The following is a 17,860-nucleotide window of genomic DNA, read 5'->3' as shown; positions in this document are numbered from 1 at the left end:
CAGAGGAGGGACTGTTGACTGTGCGTACAGCACTTCTGGACGGCAACTGGCGGTGTTGGAGCCCAAGGACAGGTGGAGGAGGAGGAGGTTGGAGGAGGTTGGAGGAGGTAGGAGGGATTGCCACACACACAGCAGGGGAACAGCTGAAGTTACTGAACCCCAATAACAGAGGAGGGACTGTTGACTGTGCGTACAGCACTTCTGGATGGCAACTGGCGGTGTTGGAGCCCAGGGACAGGAGGAGGAGGAGGAGGTTGGAGGAGGTTGGAGGAGGTAGGAGGGATTGCCACACACACAGCAGGGGAACAGCTGACGTTACTGAACCCCAATAACAGAGGAGGGACTGTTGACTGTGCGTACAGCACTTCTGGACGGCAACTGGCGGTGTTGGAGCCCAGGGACAGGAGGAGGAGGAGGAGGTTGGAGGAGGTTGGAGGAGGTAGGAGGGATTGCCACACACACAGCAGGGGAACAGCTGACGTTACTGAACCCCAATAACAGAGGAGGGACTGTTGACTGTGCGTACAGCACTTCTGGACGGCAACTGGCGGTGTTGGAGCCCAGGGACAGGAGGAGGAGGAGGAGGTTGGAGGAGGTAGGAGGGATTGCCACACACACAGCAGGGGAACAGCTGACGTTACTGAACCCCAATAACAGAGGAGGGACTGTTGACTGTGCGTACAGCACTTCTGGACGGCAACTGGCGGTGTTGGAGCCCAGGGACAGGAGGAGGAGGAGGAGGTTGGAGGAGGTTGGAGGAGGTAGGAGGGATTGCCACACACACAGCAGGGGAACAGCTGACGTTACTGAACCCCAATAACAGAGGAGGGACTGTTGACTGTGCGTACAGCACTTCTGGACGGCAACTGGCGGTGTTGGAGCCCAGGGACAGGTGGAAAAGCAGAGGAACACAATGTAGGCCGAAGCCTGAGAAAGTCGAAAGGGAACCTTTAACCCCCCCCCAAGGTGTTTGTAGCTGAAAGAGCCAGCTTGTGCAGCACAAAAGATGCAAAAGGAAAAGGTGGCTCTTTTCATCATGCTCCTTGCAAACACAGAACTAAACACTTATAAAATGTGTCCCCTGCAACCGTAAAACCGTCCTGGAGGTGGGACTTTCCTTCGTAATGTGACACAGCACAGCCATCATTCCTACCCCCCCGGCGCCGCGCACCGGCTCCTCAGCGTTGTTTGATTCCGTCCCGGAGCCTGCGCTGTTATGTTATCCCGTGGCCAGGCACACTTAGCGCTGCCCGTCTTCTGGCATCATTTGGTGTCAGGATGGCTGCGCCTGTGCGGCCGCGCTGGCCGAGAGCCCGCCTCGCAGTGTCTTCTGATTTAATCCCACTGGGGGCCTGGGATCCATGGACATGCGCAGTGCATATCCTCGCCTCTCACTCCCCTCCCTACGGCTTCTTAAGACTGTGCGGTGTCACGGCCGTGGCATGCTATTAGGGACCAGCTGACACCGAACAGTCTGAAGAAGCCATAGGGAGATGAGTGAGAGGTGGAGGTTCAGATATGCACTGCGCATGTCCATGGATCCCAGGCCCCCAGTGGGATTAAATCAGAAGACACTGCGAGGCGGGCTCTCTGCCAGCGCGGCCGCACAGGCGCAGCCATCCTGACACCAAATGATGCCAGAAGACGGGCAGCGCTAAGTGTGCCTGGCCACGGGATAACATAACAGCGCAGGCTCCGGGACGGAATCAAACAACGCTGAGGAGCCAGTGCGCGGCGCCGGGGGGGTAGGAATGACGGCTGTGCTGCATCACATTACGAAGGAAAGTCCCACCTCCGGGACGGTGTTACGGTATCAGTGGACACATTTTATAAGTGTTAAGTTCTGCGTGTGCAAGGTGCTAAACAAAAATAGCTACCTTTTCCTTGTGCAGCATTACTGCTGCACAAGGTGGCTCTTTCAGTAACAAACGCCTTGGGGGGGGGGGGACAGATTCCCTTACATTTCAGTTGTTGTGTCAGCGTGGCAGTCGCATGACACATTGCCGGCTACACAGCTGGGGATCAGCTGACGTTACTGAAACCCAATAACACTGGGTCGTATGTTTTGACTGTGCAGACGGCACTTCTGAGCCTCAACTGGCGGTGTTGGAGCCCAGGAATTTAAGTTCAGGTGGTAGAAAGATGAACACAACAGGAGACCTGGATAACGTATACAGTGACCTAATTATTTAATCAGGAGGAGGAGTGGCAAATTCCTGCGAGATCCAGGCCTTGTTCATTTTCAGGAAAGTAAGCCGGTCAACGTTATCGGAGGATAGTCGCATGTGACGGTCAGTTAGTACACCACCTGCAGCACTAACGACACGTTCCGATAATACACTGGCCGCAGGGCAAGACAGCACCTCCAATGCATACTGGCTTAGCTCTGGCCATGTATCCAGCTTTGAGACCCAAAACTTGAAAGGGGAAGAGCCGTCTGGGAGTACAGCAAGAGGGCAAGACATGTAGTCTGTCACCATCTGACGGAACCGTTGCCTCCTGCTGACTGGAGCCGTCTGTGATGGTGTAGACTTTTGTGGGGGGCACAGAAAACTGTGCCACAGTTGGGCCATACTGGTCTTGCCTTGGGCAGAGGCACTGCTTCTGCTCCCTCTTTGTGCAGAGCCTCCACCACTGCCTGGACGCACTGAGCTGCTTTGGAATGCACTAGCAGAACTTCTCTCAGTTGGAATGGAGAAGATGATGGAATTGACTAGTGTGTCTTGGTACTCCCGCATTTTTCGCTCCCGGTTCAACGGTGTGATGAGGCTTTCTACGTTGTCCCGGTAGCGAGGATCGAGGAGGGTGAACACCCAATAATCAGACATGTTGAGAATGTGGGCGATGCGGCGGTCGTTTCTCAGGCACTGCAGCATGTAATCCACCATGTGCTGCAGACTGCCAACTGCCCAAGAAACGCTGTCCCCTGCTGGAGGCGTGGTCTCTGCCCGCTCGTCATCACCCCACCCTCGCTGTACACACTGAGTACTGGACAATTCGGTAACTCCCTCCTCTGGACGGATGTCTTCCTCCTCCATTGACTCCTCCTCATCCTCCTCACAAACTGTCCCCTGCCTACGCGTTTGTGAGGAACCACGTGGCGCTGACTGTCCAGAAGATGATGGAAATGGTGAATCCTCATCCTCCACCTCTTCCACAACATCATCCCTTAGCGCTTGCAGTGATTTTTCAAGCAGGCAGATAAGGGGGACAGTCATGCTGACTAGTGCATCATCTGCACTCGCCATCCGCGTGGAATAATCAAAGGGACGCAAAACCTGGCAGACGTCATTCATAGTGGCCCACTCTGTGGTTGTGAAGTCTGTACGGCGCTGACTGCGACTTTTTTGCGCCTGAAGCAGCTGGTACTCCATTACAGCTTGCTGCTGCTCACACAACCGCTCCAACATATGTAACGTGGAATTCCACCTGGTAGGTAGGTCACATATGATGCGATGTTCCGGCAGGCGGTGTCGGCGCTGCAGAGCCGCAATGCGCGCTTTTGCCGTGCTGGAACGCCGCAAGTGAGCACACTCTAGGCGGACCTTGTGCAGCAGTGCATCAAGATCCGGATAGTCCCTCAAAAAGCTCTGCACGACCAAATTGAGCACATGTGCCAGACATGGGATGTGAGTGAGGTTGCCGAGGCCCAGAGCTGCCACCAGATTTCGGCCATTATCACACACTACCATGCCTGGCTGGAGATTCGCTGGCACAAACCACACATCGCTCTCCTGCTTGATGGCATTCCAGAGCTCCTGTGCTGTGTGGCTACGATTCCCCCAAAAAATTAATTTCAACACGGCCTGTTGACGTTTGGCCACGGCTGTGCTCATGTCGGTCGTAACAGGTACACGTTCATCACGGGTCCATGTGGAGGTGGACTGTGACGGCTCCTGCAGCGATGATTCTGAGGAACTGGTGTAAGAGGAGGAGTCAATGCGTACAGAATGGATTCCTGCAATCCTTGGAGTGGGCAGGACACGTCCTGCGCCACTCGCACGGTCTGTACCCGGCTCAACGACATTAACCCAATGGGCAGTGAGGGAAAGGTATCGCCCCTGTCCATGTTGACTGGTCCACGCATCGGTGGTGAGGTGGACCTTGCTACTGACGGCGTTCAGTAGCGCGTGTTTTATGTGTCCCTCCACATGCTTGTGCAGGGCAGGGACGGCTTGCCTGCTAAAGTAAAAGCGGCTGGGCACATTGTACTGTGGGACTGCCAATGACATCAAGTCACGGAAGCTGTCAGTCTCCACCAGCCTGAATGACAGCATTTCCAGTGACAGAAGTTTGGCAATGCCTGCAGTCAGAGCCTGTGCTCGTGGGTGGTTTGACGAGAAAGGCCGCCTTTTCTCCCATGCCTGTACTACCGATGGCTGTAGACTGGGCTGGGAGTGTGTGGATGACTGGGAAAGTGGTGCTGCGAGTGGAATTACAGCGGGTCTCTGGACAACAGGGCCAGAGGTTCTTCCACGGCGATCCTGGGAGGAAGCCGAACCAGCTGCGTGTGAGCTAGAGGAAGAGGCAACACGAGCTGAAGAGGTGGTAGCTGCCGCTGTTGGTTGGCCTACCTCTTCAGTGTGTTTTTCTAACTCCGCCGGGTGCCTGCTGCGCACATGTTTCCACATGTTGGAGGTATTGAGGTTGCTGACATTTTTCCCTCTTTTGACTTTTTGATGACACACCTTGCATCTGACATAGCAAATGTCATCTGCAACTGTGTCAAAAAAGGACCAGGCACTGCAAGTCTTGGGAGCGCACTTTTTGGCTTTTGGAAGAGACATGCTCCTAACGGGTGCCAAAGCGGAGGCTGCAGGATCCGCAGTCTTCCCCCTCCCTCTCCCTCTTTGGGCCGTACGGGGAATCTCTTCCTCAGAGCTGCTCCCACCACCTTCCTGTCCCTCACGCCAAGATGGGTCGAGGACCTCATCATCTACACTACCCTCTGCCCCCAACTGCTCCTCCTGGGTAGTCTCAGCAGCAGAGCACGCACCAGTAAGTGGCACCTGAGTGTCATCATCAGCTGATGCGGCCTGCGATGTGGTGACCGGAGCCACTGGCCCACCCGCCTCTTCAGAGGAAGACAGAAAAAGCTGTTGGGCATCACTGCACCCTGCCTCTTCTTCCATTTCTCCAATGCTGCTTGGCTGGCCCCCTGTTTCCAAGCCAAGAGATTCAGAGAACAGAAGTAGAGACGGCTCCTGTCCTGGGCTCTCTGTCTGCCTGGGCAATTTGGCAGGTGGTGAAGAGACAGATGGCTGCTCTCCAGTGCTCTGTGTCTGAGAGGATGTGGCACTAATGGAAGTTGATGCATTAGCTGCCATCCATCCGACAACAGCTTCAATTTGTTCTTCACGCAGCAGCGGTGTACGGCGCTACGGTGCTGACACAAAGCTGCGCATGAACGACTGTTGCCTGGTGAAAGTGGGTGCTGATGAGTCACCGGTGCCCGCAGCAGGCACAGAATCCCCACGTCCCCTCCCTGCTCCGCGCCCACGCCCACGCCCACGTGCCTTACTCACTGCCTTCTTCATCTTGGTTGACTGATAAAGATAAGCAGAAAAGTACTAACGGATTTGTGTGCTTATTCCTGAGCAACTCCTCCTAACAGGTATAAGAAACACTAATTTTCTAAAGTGTGGACTAGACTTTAATATGAGCTAATGTGGCCTACACAAATGTAAAGTGGTGTAACTGGTGTGTTTGGTGAACTTTATTATTTATTTCTTTTTTGGGGGCTGAACTGACAACAGATAGAGCTGCAGTCACACGGAGACCGTGCAGACAGCCGTAAACGGCGCTGCAAGGCCCAAAAACCCTCCTCTACTTTATCCTATGTAGTGTTTTTCCACAAATTAGCTGGAGACGGGTGGAAAGACACTAATAGGAATTTTTTAAATAAATTAGCAGCAGCCTGCACTACTTGAAAAAAAATTAAAACTGATTTGGCGGTATGACGCAGTGAACAACCCTGAGCTGGAGACAACCAGGCTACGGCTGCTCACAGACTACAGGGCGAGCTGCAGTCACACGGAGACCGTGCAGACAGCCGTAAACGGCGCTGCAAGGCCCAAAAACCCTCCTCTACTTTATCCTATGTAGTGTTTTTCCACAAATTAGCTGGAGACGGGTGGAAAGACACTAATAGGATTTTTTTGAATAAATTAGCAGCAGACTACACTACTTGGAAAAAAAAAAAAAAAAAAAGAACAGTATGAGGCAATGAACCACCCTCCCTGAACTGAATACAACCAGCTATGGATGGCCTATGTGGCTGCACTCAGACTAGAGAGTGGGCTGCACTCACACACACACACACACACAGACCTTGCAGATCGCTGTGAAAACAGCGCTACAAGGCAAAAGCAAGGTGAATAGTAGGTGAACACAGCGGTTGCTAAATTAGCCTTTGGAAAGCACAAAGAAGCAAATCGCTATCTCTAAACTGTCCCTCAGTCAGCAAACAGCGTCCTGTCACTAACTGAATTCACAGCAGAGTGATCGGAAAATGGCGCCAGCGACTTTTAAACTGCATCATGACATCATTTCAGCAGCCAATCACAGCCTTGCCAGTAGTTTCATGCCCTCCATGCTGAACAGGATGTGCCCACACTTGGAATCATTCTCATTGGCTGAATTTCTGCATTTTGAATCTTGGAACTTCCGATTCCGGTATCCGATACGCGGCAAGTATCGGAATCCCGGTATCGGAATTCCGATACCGCAAGTATCGGCCGATACCCGATACTTGCGGTATCGGAATGCTCAACACTACCAAGTACTAGAAATGAATATTTTATTTATTAAAATTATTGCATCTGTCCAATTACTTTTGGTCCCTTTAAAAACAGGGTGGCACATGTTAAGGATCTGAAACTCCTAAACTCTTCATCCAATTTTAATGTGGATACCCTCAAATGAAAGCTGAAAGTCTGAACTTCAACTACATCTGAATTGTTTTGTTTAAAATTCATTGTCGTAATGTCTATAACCAAAATTAGAAAAATGTTGTCTCTGTCCAAATATATATGGACCTAACTGTATATACAAGTGATTCTCACAAAATTAGAATATCATCAAAAAGTTAATTTATTTCAGTTCTTCAATACAAAAAAGTGAATCTGATATATTCTAGTCATTACACACAGAGTGATCTATTTCACGCGTTTATTTCTGTTAATGTTGATGATTATGGTTTACGGCCAATGAAAACACAAAAGTCATTATCTCAGTAAATTAGAATAATTAAAAAACATCTGTAAAGGCTTCCTAAGTGTTTTAATGGGTCCCTTAGTCTGCTCCACAATCATGGGGAAAACTGCTGACTTAACTGATGTCCAGAAGGCATCACTGACACACTCCACAAGGAGGGGAAGCCACAAAAGGTCATTGCTAAAGAAACTAGCTGCTCACAGAGTGCTGTATCCAAGGATATTAATGGAAAGTTCAGTGGACGGAAAAAGTGTGGTAAAAAAAAGTGCACAAGCAACTGAGATAACCGCAGCCTGGAAAGGATTGTTAAGAAAAGGACATTCAGTAATGTGGGGAAGATTCACATGGAGTGGACTGCTGCTGGAGTCATTGCTTCAAGAGCCGCCACACACAGATATCTCCAGGACATGGACTACAAGTGTCACAATCCTTGTGTCAAGCCACTCATGACCAATAGACAACGCCAGAAGCGTCTTACCTGGGCCAAGGAGAAGAAGATCTGGACTGTTGTCAGTGCTCCAAGGTGTTGTGTTCAGATGAAAGTAAATGTTGCATTTAATTTGTAATTCGAGGTCCCAGAGTCTGGAGGAAGAGTGGAGAGGCCACAATCCAAGCTGCTGGAGGTCTAGTGTGAAGTCTCCACAATCAGTGATGGTTTGGGGAGCCATGTCATCTGCTGGTGTAGGTCCACTGGGTTTCATGAAGACCAAAGTCAGCGCAGCCGTCTACCAGGAAATTTTAGATCACTTAATGCTTCCCTCTGCCGACAAGCTTTTATGAGATGGAAATTTCATTCTCCAGCAGGACTTAGCACCTGTCCACACTGCCAAATGTACCAATACCTGGTTTACAACAACAGTATCACTGTGCTTGATTGGCACCAAACTCGCCTGACCTTAACCCCATAGAGAATCTATGGGGTATTTTCAAGAGGAAGATGAGAGACACCAGACCCAACAATGCAGAAGAGCTGAAGGCTTCTATCAAAGCAACCTGGGCTTCCATAACCCCTCAGCTGTGCCACAGGCTGATTGCCTACATGCCACACCACATTGATGCAGTAATTGATGCAAAAGGAGCCCCAACCAAGTATTGAGTGCATTTACTGAATATACATTTCAGGAGTAGTGATGAGCAAGTATACTCGTTGCTCGGGTTTTCCCGAGTACGCTCGGGTGGTCTCCGAGTATTTATGAATGCTCAGAGATTTAGTTTTCATCACTGCAGCTGAATGATTTACAGCTACTAGACAGCCTGAGTACATGTGGGGGTTGCCTGGTTGCTAGGGAATCCCCACATGTAATCAAGCTGTCTAATAGTCGCAAATCATTCAGCTGCGGCATCAAAAACTAAATCTCCGAACACTAACAAATACTCGGGAGACCACCCTAGCGTGCTTTGGAAAACCCGAGCAACGAGTACACTCACTCATCACTATTCAGGAGGCTAACATTTCAGAATTTAAAATCATTTTTAAGCTGGTGTTATAAATAGAGATGGGCGGACACCTGGATGTTTGGGACCAGATTGTTCAGCCAAACAGTTAAAAAACGTTCGGGTTCGGGTACCATAACAGTACCCGGACCGCATTCGCTTGAATGGTGGGCCCGAATATCCAGTGTTTGCACCGCTATCATGTGCATGCCAGCGCAGTAAACACCTCTTGTGATCGGCAGGGATGATATCAGAGAGCCGAGATTCCAACACTGTCAAAAGTCAGTGGGGGCACTCAGCTGTGATTGGACGTATAAAGTTTACCTCCGGTCACTGGTGTCATCTGATGGAACTAAAGCACCCATCAGCCAATGCATGCTGCCGCTAATAACAGCGAGAGCAGGAATGGAGGATGAGAGTATTCATCCGCTGCTCCTGCGCTGTAAATAAATAATTAAAAGAAAAAAAGGCATAGATTCCCCTGTATTTTTGCTAACCAGACAGACAAAAATCACAGCTGGGGGCTGCAAACCCCAGCTGTCAGCTTCAGCAAGGCTATGTCATGGGGAGCCTAGGTAGGCAGGAGCTAATAACCCGGGCCCCTGCAATTTCCCTTAGACTAGGGAAACCCTGACTGACCCTCTCCCAGAGTTTACACTGATGGTGTGCATGTCTGGGCCTCCACCCTCACCCTGACTCCAGTTTCAACCCTAGGCTGAAAGCACCACCCACCACCCAGTGAAGAGACCACATACCAATACCCACAGTTAGCACAGACAAGGACAAGGGAAAAAATGCGCCATGCCGCAGTCACACAGGAATACATTATAAGTGCGCAGGGCAAAACAAATACAAATATAGGAAGGAGAAAATAAGACAAAGGGAAATACACCACCAGATACGATGCTCCTTCTCCTAGACCACCACTCCAGACCGAGATAACCAAGCACAAGACAGAAGCTATAATCGGCGACGCCCAAAGCCCAGCAAAACTATTTAAAGGCAGTGGGCGTGACTTAGCCTTCAACCCGAGTACCAGCCAGATTAACCCCGGATAATCTGGATCAAATCTAACCGGTGCCACTGAGAATATAGTGGACGAATGAAGAATTACCGCTGACTGTCGGACGCCCTAGTGTGAACAGCGTCCGACATGACAGTACCCTGCCTTCTACGAGGGACCCCAGGGCCCTCACGACTTATAGGACCCGGCTTGTCCGGATGGCGGCGGTGAAACATATTGACCAGCCGGTTTGCATGTATGTCCGAAGCTGATACCCAAGACCTCTCCTCTGCCCCATAACCACGCCAGTGTACCAAGTACTGTAATGTGCGGCGCACCACACGAGAGTCAACCACCTTGGAGACTTCAAACTCTAAATTGCCATCCACCAAGACTGGAGGAGGCATCGACACTGTGTCCACAGAACCCACCACCTTTTTTAATAATGATCTGTGGAACACGTTGTGAATCTTATATACCGAAGGGAGCTTCAATCGGTAAGCTACCGGGTTAACGATGGCGGTGACCCTAAACGGACCGATAAACCTAGGACCTAATTTAAGGGATGGTATTTTAAGTCTTACGTTTTTTGTGGACAACCACACCCAGTCACCCACACCCAGGTCCGGACCTGGCACACGTCTACTGTCAGCCACACGTTTGTACCTCGCACCCACGCTCAACAGGCGCTGTTTCACTTTCCTCCAGACAGATGACAGTTGTGCTCCTAACATGTCCTCCTCCGGAACGCCGGAAGAGCCCCCCTGACTCAAAGTGCAAAGTTGAGGATGATGCCCGTAAACACAAAAGAACGGAGACTCCCCAGAAGATTCCTGGCGGTGATTATTTATAGCAAACTCAGCCAAAGGAAGGAACGTTGACCAAGCCTCCTGGTTGTCGGAAACAAAACAGCATAAGTACTGCTCCAAATTTTGGTTCATACGCTCAGTCTGACCATTTGACTGAGGATGAAATGCCGAAGAATGCGACAACTTGATCCCCAACCGTGAGCAAAATGCTTTCCAAAATTTTGCCACAAACTGAGTACCCCTATCAGACACGATGTCAGACAGGACCCCGTGAAGTCTGACCACCTCATGCACAAATACCTGAGCCAGAGTCTTAGCGTTAGTCAACGAAGGCAAAGACACAAAGTGCGACATTTTAGAGAAACGATCAACAATCACCAAGATGACCGTGTTCCCAGCAGAGGAAGGCAAGTCTGTGATAAAATCCATAGAGATCTCCGTCCATGGCCTACTGGGTACCTCGAGAGGAAGTAGTGTGCCAGCAGGACAGGAGCGGGGCGTCTTAGCCCTAGTGCACGTGGTACATGCTGGCACGTATGAGACCACGTCCTGTCGGATTTTGGGCCACCAAAACCGACACGACACCAACTCCAAGGTACCCCTAACCCCTGGATGGCCAGCCAGGACAGCATCATGATGCTCACCCAACACCTTTAGGCGAAGATGGAGCGGTACAAAGGATTTGTTAACGGGAAGCTCAGGAGGTACGTCCTCCTGAGCCTCGGCAATCTCAGTCTCAGCCTCGGTTGTGAGAGCCGAGACAACAACACCCTTTTGGAGGATGGGTACCGATTCTTCCCGAGGTTCTCCCCCCGGAAAACACCTGGACAAAGCATCAGCCTTAGTGTTTTTAGACCCAGGTCGGTAAGTGACAAAAAAGTTGAACCGCGTGAAAAACAATGCCCAGCGAGCCTGCCTGGGGGACACACACTTGGCTGACTCCAAATACAGCAGATTCTTATGGTCGGTAATAACAGTAACCTGGTGAACCAACCCCTCCAAAAAGTGTCACCATTCCTCAAAAGCCAACTTGATAGCCAACAACTCCCTGTTGCCTATATCGTAGTTACGTTCGGCGGGAGACCGTTTCTTGGAGAAATAGGCGCATGGACGCAAGTCGCTCAAGGATGAGCCTTGAGACAGCACTGCCCCCACTCCAACCTCAGATGCATCGACTTCCACAGTAAATGGTTTCGATACATCCGGTTGCACCAGAATGGGAGCTGAAGCAAAACTGTTTTTCAGAAACTCGAATGCGCGCACAGCAGCCTCAGACCAGGCGGAGAAATCGGTACCTTTTCTCGTCATGTCAGTGAGTGGTTTAGCAATGATAGAAAAATTCTTAATTAACTTTCTATAATAATTAGAAAACCCAAGGAACCGCTGGAGCGCTTTTAGGTTATCAGGACGTTCCCAGCGCAGCACCGCTTGCACCTTAGCGGCGTCCATTTTGAACCCTGAAGCGGACACAATATAACCCAAAAAAGGCAACTCCTGAACCGAAAATACACATTTCTCCAGTTTAGCATAGAGCTTATTCTCTCTGAGCAGCTGTAACACCTGCCTAACATGCTCTAAATGAGTATCACGGTTGCATGAATAGATGAGAATGTCATCAATTTACACAATAACGAATTTTCCCATGACATGAGAGAACACATCGTTTATGAAATGCTGAAAAACAGCAGGCGCGTTTGTCATACCAAATGGCATCACCAGATTTTCAAAATTACCCTCAGGAGTATTAAAAGCCGTTTTCCACTCATCACCTTGATGGACTCTTATGAGGTTGAATGCCCCCCTGAGGTCAAGCTTAGAGAACCACCTAGCACCAGCCACCTGATTGAACAGATCAGTTATCAGTGGCATAGGGTATGGGTCACGAACCGTAATATGGTTTAACTCCCTGAAATCCAGACACGGGCGTAATCCACCATCTTTCTTCTTAACGAAGAAAAACCCCGCTGCAACAGGCGAGGACGAAGGCCTGATGTGCCCTTTGCTCAGACTCTCAGCGATGTAGTCTTTTAAGGCTTGCCTCTCAGGACCAGAGATGTTAAACATCCTTGCTTTCGGCAATTTGGCCCCTGGTTTTAGCCTAATAGTACAGTCATAGGGGCGATGTTGTGGCAATTCTGAACAACCCTTCTCTGAGAACACATCCGCGAAGTCCTGCAGTGACTCAGGAATGCTAGGAGTCACAGCGGACACACACGTGTCCAAGCAATTCTCCTGGCAAAATCCGCTCCACTGAATTATGTCCTGAGTTTTCCAGTCAATAACCAGGTTGTGTACAGCCAACCATGGAAAACCCAGAACCATTTGAGCAGGAAGATTACTGAGCACTAGTGTTGAGCATTCCGATACTGCAAGTATCGGGTATCGGGCGATATTTGCGGTATCGGAATTCCGATACCGAGTTCCGATATTTTTGCGATATCGGGAATCGGGATGCATATTCATGTGTAAAATAAAGAAAAAAAATAAAAAATGGGGATATACTCACCCTCTGACGCGCCCTGGTTGTAACCGCTGCAACCGGCAGCCTCCGTTCCTAAGAATGAGCGAGTGAAGGACCTGCGATGACGTCGTGGTCTTGTGATTGGTCGCGTAACCGCTCACGCGACCAATCACAAGCCGCGACGTCATCGAAGGTCCTTCACTCACTCATTCTTAGGAACGGAGGCTGCCGGTTGCAGCGGTTACAACCAGGGCGCGTCAGAGGGTGAGTATATCTTTTATTTTTATTCTTTATTTTACACATGAATATGGATCCCAGGGCCTGAAGGAGAGTTTCCTCTCCTTCAGACTCTGGGAACATCTAGGATCACTTCCGATATTTGTGTCCCATTGACTTGTATTGGTATCGGGTATCGGTATCGGCAATATCCGATATTTTTCGGATATCGGCCGATACAATCCGATACCAATACTTTCAAATATCGGAAGGTATCGCTCAACACTACTGAGCACCTTACATGTAACTTGCTCAGCATGTAGGACCCCAATGTGGAGTTTAACCTCAGCCACAAACTCAGTAATCTCCCCCTGTGGGAGAGGAGCATCATTGATGGTGACCACCCGGATAGGATGAGGCAGTTTTTCGATCCTGAAACCGGCTGTGCGCGCAAACTCCTCATCAATGAGGTTAGTGGCGAAACCACTATCCACAAACACAGTAATAGGTAGCTCTCTGCCAGCGACCACAACCCTGGCAGGGAGCATGCATTGAGAAACCACTATGGAGGACATGCATAAACTCAGATCGGACTCCTCTACACCCTCTGAGCTTCGTAGTTTTTTCGCCATTGCACTTTTCTTAGATAGCAGAGGACAAGCATTAACACAATGACCAGTTTTACCACAGCAAAAACAGGCTCTCTGCTTCCTGAGCAAAGGGGCATGATACTTCACATGTGACACCCCTGCGATTTGCATAGGCTCCGTGGGCTCACCTGCAGCAACCTCACGTGTGCCTACGCTCTCTCCTATCAGCGGCGTCTCTTGCACCCCCTGACACAGACGGCGATAAATACGAATAACCAGACTCATAGCAGATTCTAGAGAAGCAGGAGTCTCATACATCAGAAGGGCTTTTTTAACCCTTCCTGAAACCCCATGAACAAACTGACTCCGCAGCGCAGGATCATTCCACTGTGTGTCCACCACCCAGCGGCGAAATTCAGAACAGTAATCCTCCTCCATACATTCCCCCTGGCAAATAGCGCGAATTTTAGATTCTGCTAGACCCATTCTGTCAGGATCCTCAGAAATGAGTCCAAGAGCAGAAAAAAAACTCTCCACTGAGTTATATGCAGCAGAATCAGAAGGTAAAGAAAATGCCCATGCTTGAGGATCCCCGTTAATGTAATGACAACACCAGACCCACACGCTGAGCCTCATTACCTGAGGAGATCGGGCGCATACGAAAATATAGTTTACAAGATTCACGAAAAGTAGCAAATTTACTGCGTTCCCCAGCAAACCTTTCAGGCAAAGGAAACCTTGGCTCAGCAACTCTGCCTGCAGATTCAGCTTGCACATTAGATACTACAAGACCCTGTTGCTGAACTGCTCCCTTCAGCTCAGTGACCTGCAGGGACAGCGCCTCCAACTGGCGGGTTATAGAAGTCATGGGATCCATGGAAAAAAAAAATGTGGCCGATTATAATGTCACGGGGAGCCTAGGTGGGCAGGAGCTAATAACCCGGGCCCCTGCAATTTCCCTTAGACTAGGGAAACCCTGACTGACCCTCTCCCAGAGTTTACACTGATGGTGTGCATGTCTGGGCCTCCACCCTCACCCTGACTCCTGTTTCAACCATAGGCTGAAACCACCACCCACCACCCAGTGAAGAAACCACATACCAATACCCACAGTAAGCACAGACAAGGATAACGGAAAATATGCACCACGCCGCAGTCACACAGGAATACACTATAAATGCAAAGGGCAAAACAAATACAAATATAGGAAGGAGAAAATAAGACAAAGGGAAATACACCACCAGATACGATACGCCTTCTCCTAGACCACCACTCCAGACAGAGATAACCAAGCACAAGACAGAAGCTATAATCGGCGACGCCCAAAGCCCAGCAAAACTATTTAAAGACAGTGGGCGTGACTCAGCCTTCAACCCGAGTACCAACCAGATTAACCCCTTGATAATCTGGATCAAATCTAACCGGCGCCACTGAGAATATAGTGGACGAATGAGGAGTTACCGCTGACTGTCGGACACCCTAGAGTGAACAGCGTCCGACATGACAGGCTAATTATCAAGACTAGAGGGTTCCCCATGGTGTTTTTTTAATTATTTAAATAAATTAAGTCCCATCAGCTGACACCAGTGACCGGAGGTAAACTTTATACCTCCAATCACAGCTGAGTAGTGTTGAGCGATACCTTCCGATATTCAAAAGTATTGGTATCGGATTGGATCGGCCGATATCCAAAAAATACCGGATATCGCCGATACCGATACCCGATACCAATACAAGTCAATGGGACACAAATATCGGAAGCTATCCTGGATGGTACCTAGGGTCTGAAGGAGAGGAAACTCTCCTTCAGGCCCTGGGATCCATATTCATGTAAAAAATAAAGAATAAAAATAAAAAATATGGATATACTCACCCCTCCGAAGGCCCCCGGCTCTCACCGGTGCAACCGGCAGCCTCCGTTCCTAAGAATGCAGTGAGTGAAGGACCTGCGATGACGTCGCGGTCACATGAGCGGTCACGCGACCAATCACAAGACCGCGACGTCATCGCAGGTCCTACACTCACTGCATTCTTAGGAACGGAGGCTGCCGGTTGCACCGGTGAGAGCCGGGGGCCTTCGGAGGGGTGAGTATATCCATATTTTTTATTTTTATTCTTTATTTTTTACATGAATATGGATCCCAGGGCCTGAAGGAGAGTCTCCTCTCCTCCAGACCCTGGGAACCATACGTACTGCACACGCCGAAGATGACTGGGAACTTATATGAACTTCCGATTCCGATTTCCGATATCACAAAAATATCGGAACTCGGTATCGGAATTCCGATACAGTGAATATCAGCCAATACCCGATATTTGCAGTATCGGAATGCTCAACACTACAGCTGAGCGCTCCCGCTATCTTTTGACATCATGGGAACCGTGGCTCTCTGACCGGCAGTTATGATTTCTCCGCCCATCAGTAGCGGTATTTGCCGCGCTGTATGTACATGACAGCACCACAAACACCCGATGTTCGGGCAGCCAAACCCGAACAGTAACACGGACTTCCTGGTGAAATCCGTGTTCTGTATACGTGCCCGAACAGTAGGTGTTCATTACGCACGCCGAACTTTACTGTTCGGGTTCGCTCATCTCTAGTTATAAAGTATTCTAATTTACTGAGACAATGACTTTTGGGTTTTCATTGGCTGTAAGCCATAATCATCAACATTAACAGAAATAAACACGTGAAATAGATCACTCTGTGTGTAATGACTCCATATAATATACGAGTTTCACATTTTGTGTTGAAGAACGGAAATAAATTCACTTTTTGATGATATTCTCATTTTGTGAGACGAACCTGTAGCGCCATTAATTCCACAGCACTTTACAGACTTTATCGCCACTGTCCCCATTAGGGCTCACAATCTAAATTCCCCATCAGTATGTCTAGGAAGTGTGGGGGGAAATTGGAGAACCCGGAGGAAACCCTTGAAAACACTTGGAGAACATACAAACTCCTTGCAGATGTTGTCCTTGGTTGAATTTGAACCCAGGACCTCAGTGCTTGCATAGTCATCATAACTTTATGAATGGTGAAGTTTTGATTTCTGGGACGTCCATTGATGCTGAGCATAAAGGGGCCACCCTGCTAGTGTAGTGCTGTGACTCCTTTTATTTTGTTTCTGAACCTTATTCTTGCTGGGTCACTCATTGTGCCCAAAAATTCTTCAATAGAACTAGGCAGCAATTTCCCACACCGACTCTAGGCAGTAGTACATGGAGAGGAATCAGCTGGGACACCTTCATTTCCTGGACATTTTTGTATTCCAGAGGTTTGATCACCCCTGATCAAAAAGGCTTGGAATATGTTCGAGATATGTCATTACTTTGTAATATGAAAATATTTTCATTGATGTCTAATTTTCTTTGGCCAACCATCCCAGACACTTACTTATCTATTAGGATGCTTGGGTTTGCAGAGACAATGTCCGTCTTAGTCCCGACATCTTGAGTCCAATTCAGTGGAGCTAAGTTCAGCCTAGAAAATAAATGTTAAAAGATCAAAAATATAATCTGGGATAGTCACATGAAGAATGAACAATAACAGTGGAGGGCCCCTGTGCCTACATCTCACACCTGCATCAGGTTCCAATATAATGAGACATGCACCTGTGAATGCATGATACAGTTGCATTTACAAATTAAGCACACGGTCACCTTCATTTTGAGCATAGGACCATCACTATGAACTGTCAATCAGGGTCACGGGAAGAAGAGCTGACAATCTATTCCTCCCACTTGCTCAATGACCACCTGCTGAACAGAAGATCTGTGATGCAGCCGCTTCCTTTGAAGTGGTCAGTTTGAATATGAACCAGAAGACTGATGTGAAGACACTTTTCTGTCCTTGTGCAATTAGTCTCTTCCAGACTTTAAAGCAAAAAAAGACAATGTCCCAGACTTTGCTGGGCAAGGTTACCAGATATTAATTTTGTTTTTTGTGATAGGTGTGAGTTCAATAGATAAGGGATATTACTGTCATGTTTCCTATCACAATTTTTGGGTGGCATGGATAGTATCATCCATCTAATCATTATTCCAGCTGAAGACAAGGGTCATATGTAGGTCACATAGCCAACTTTTGCTCCATTTAATTCATGCTTCAATGTTCGTATGAGAACTC

General features: G+C 49.0%; 1 protein-coding gene across 1 annotated transcript in view; it reads right to left on the bottom strand.

The window, feature by feature from the left end:
- LOC143774200 (alpha-2,8-sialyltransferase 8E-like) overlaps positions 1–17,860 on the bottom strand; it is a 225,962-nt gene that overhangs the window by 10,999 nt on the left and 197,103 nt on the right. The window contains exon 6 of the mRNA XM_077261574.1: positions 17,129–17,215. Within this exon, the coding sequence (XP_077117689.1) occupies positions 17,129–17,215 (87 nt within the window). The remainder of the gene's footprint in view (positions 1–17,128; positions 17,216–17,860) is intronic.

This window comes from Ranitomeya variabilis, chromosome 5, assembly GCF_051348905.1.
Source record: "Ranitomeya variabilis isolate aRanVar5 chromosome 5, aRanVar5.hap1, whole genome shotgun sequence".
Lineage (NCBI taxonomy): Eukaryota > Metazoa > Chordata > Amphibia > Anura > Dendrobatidae > Ranitomeya > Ranitomeya variabilis.
The sequence above is the reverse complement of the archived record's forward strand: the minus strand, read 5'-3'. Positions and strand labels throughout refer to the sequence as shown.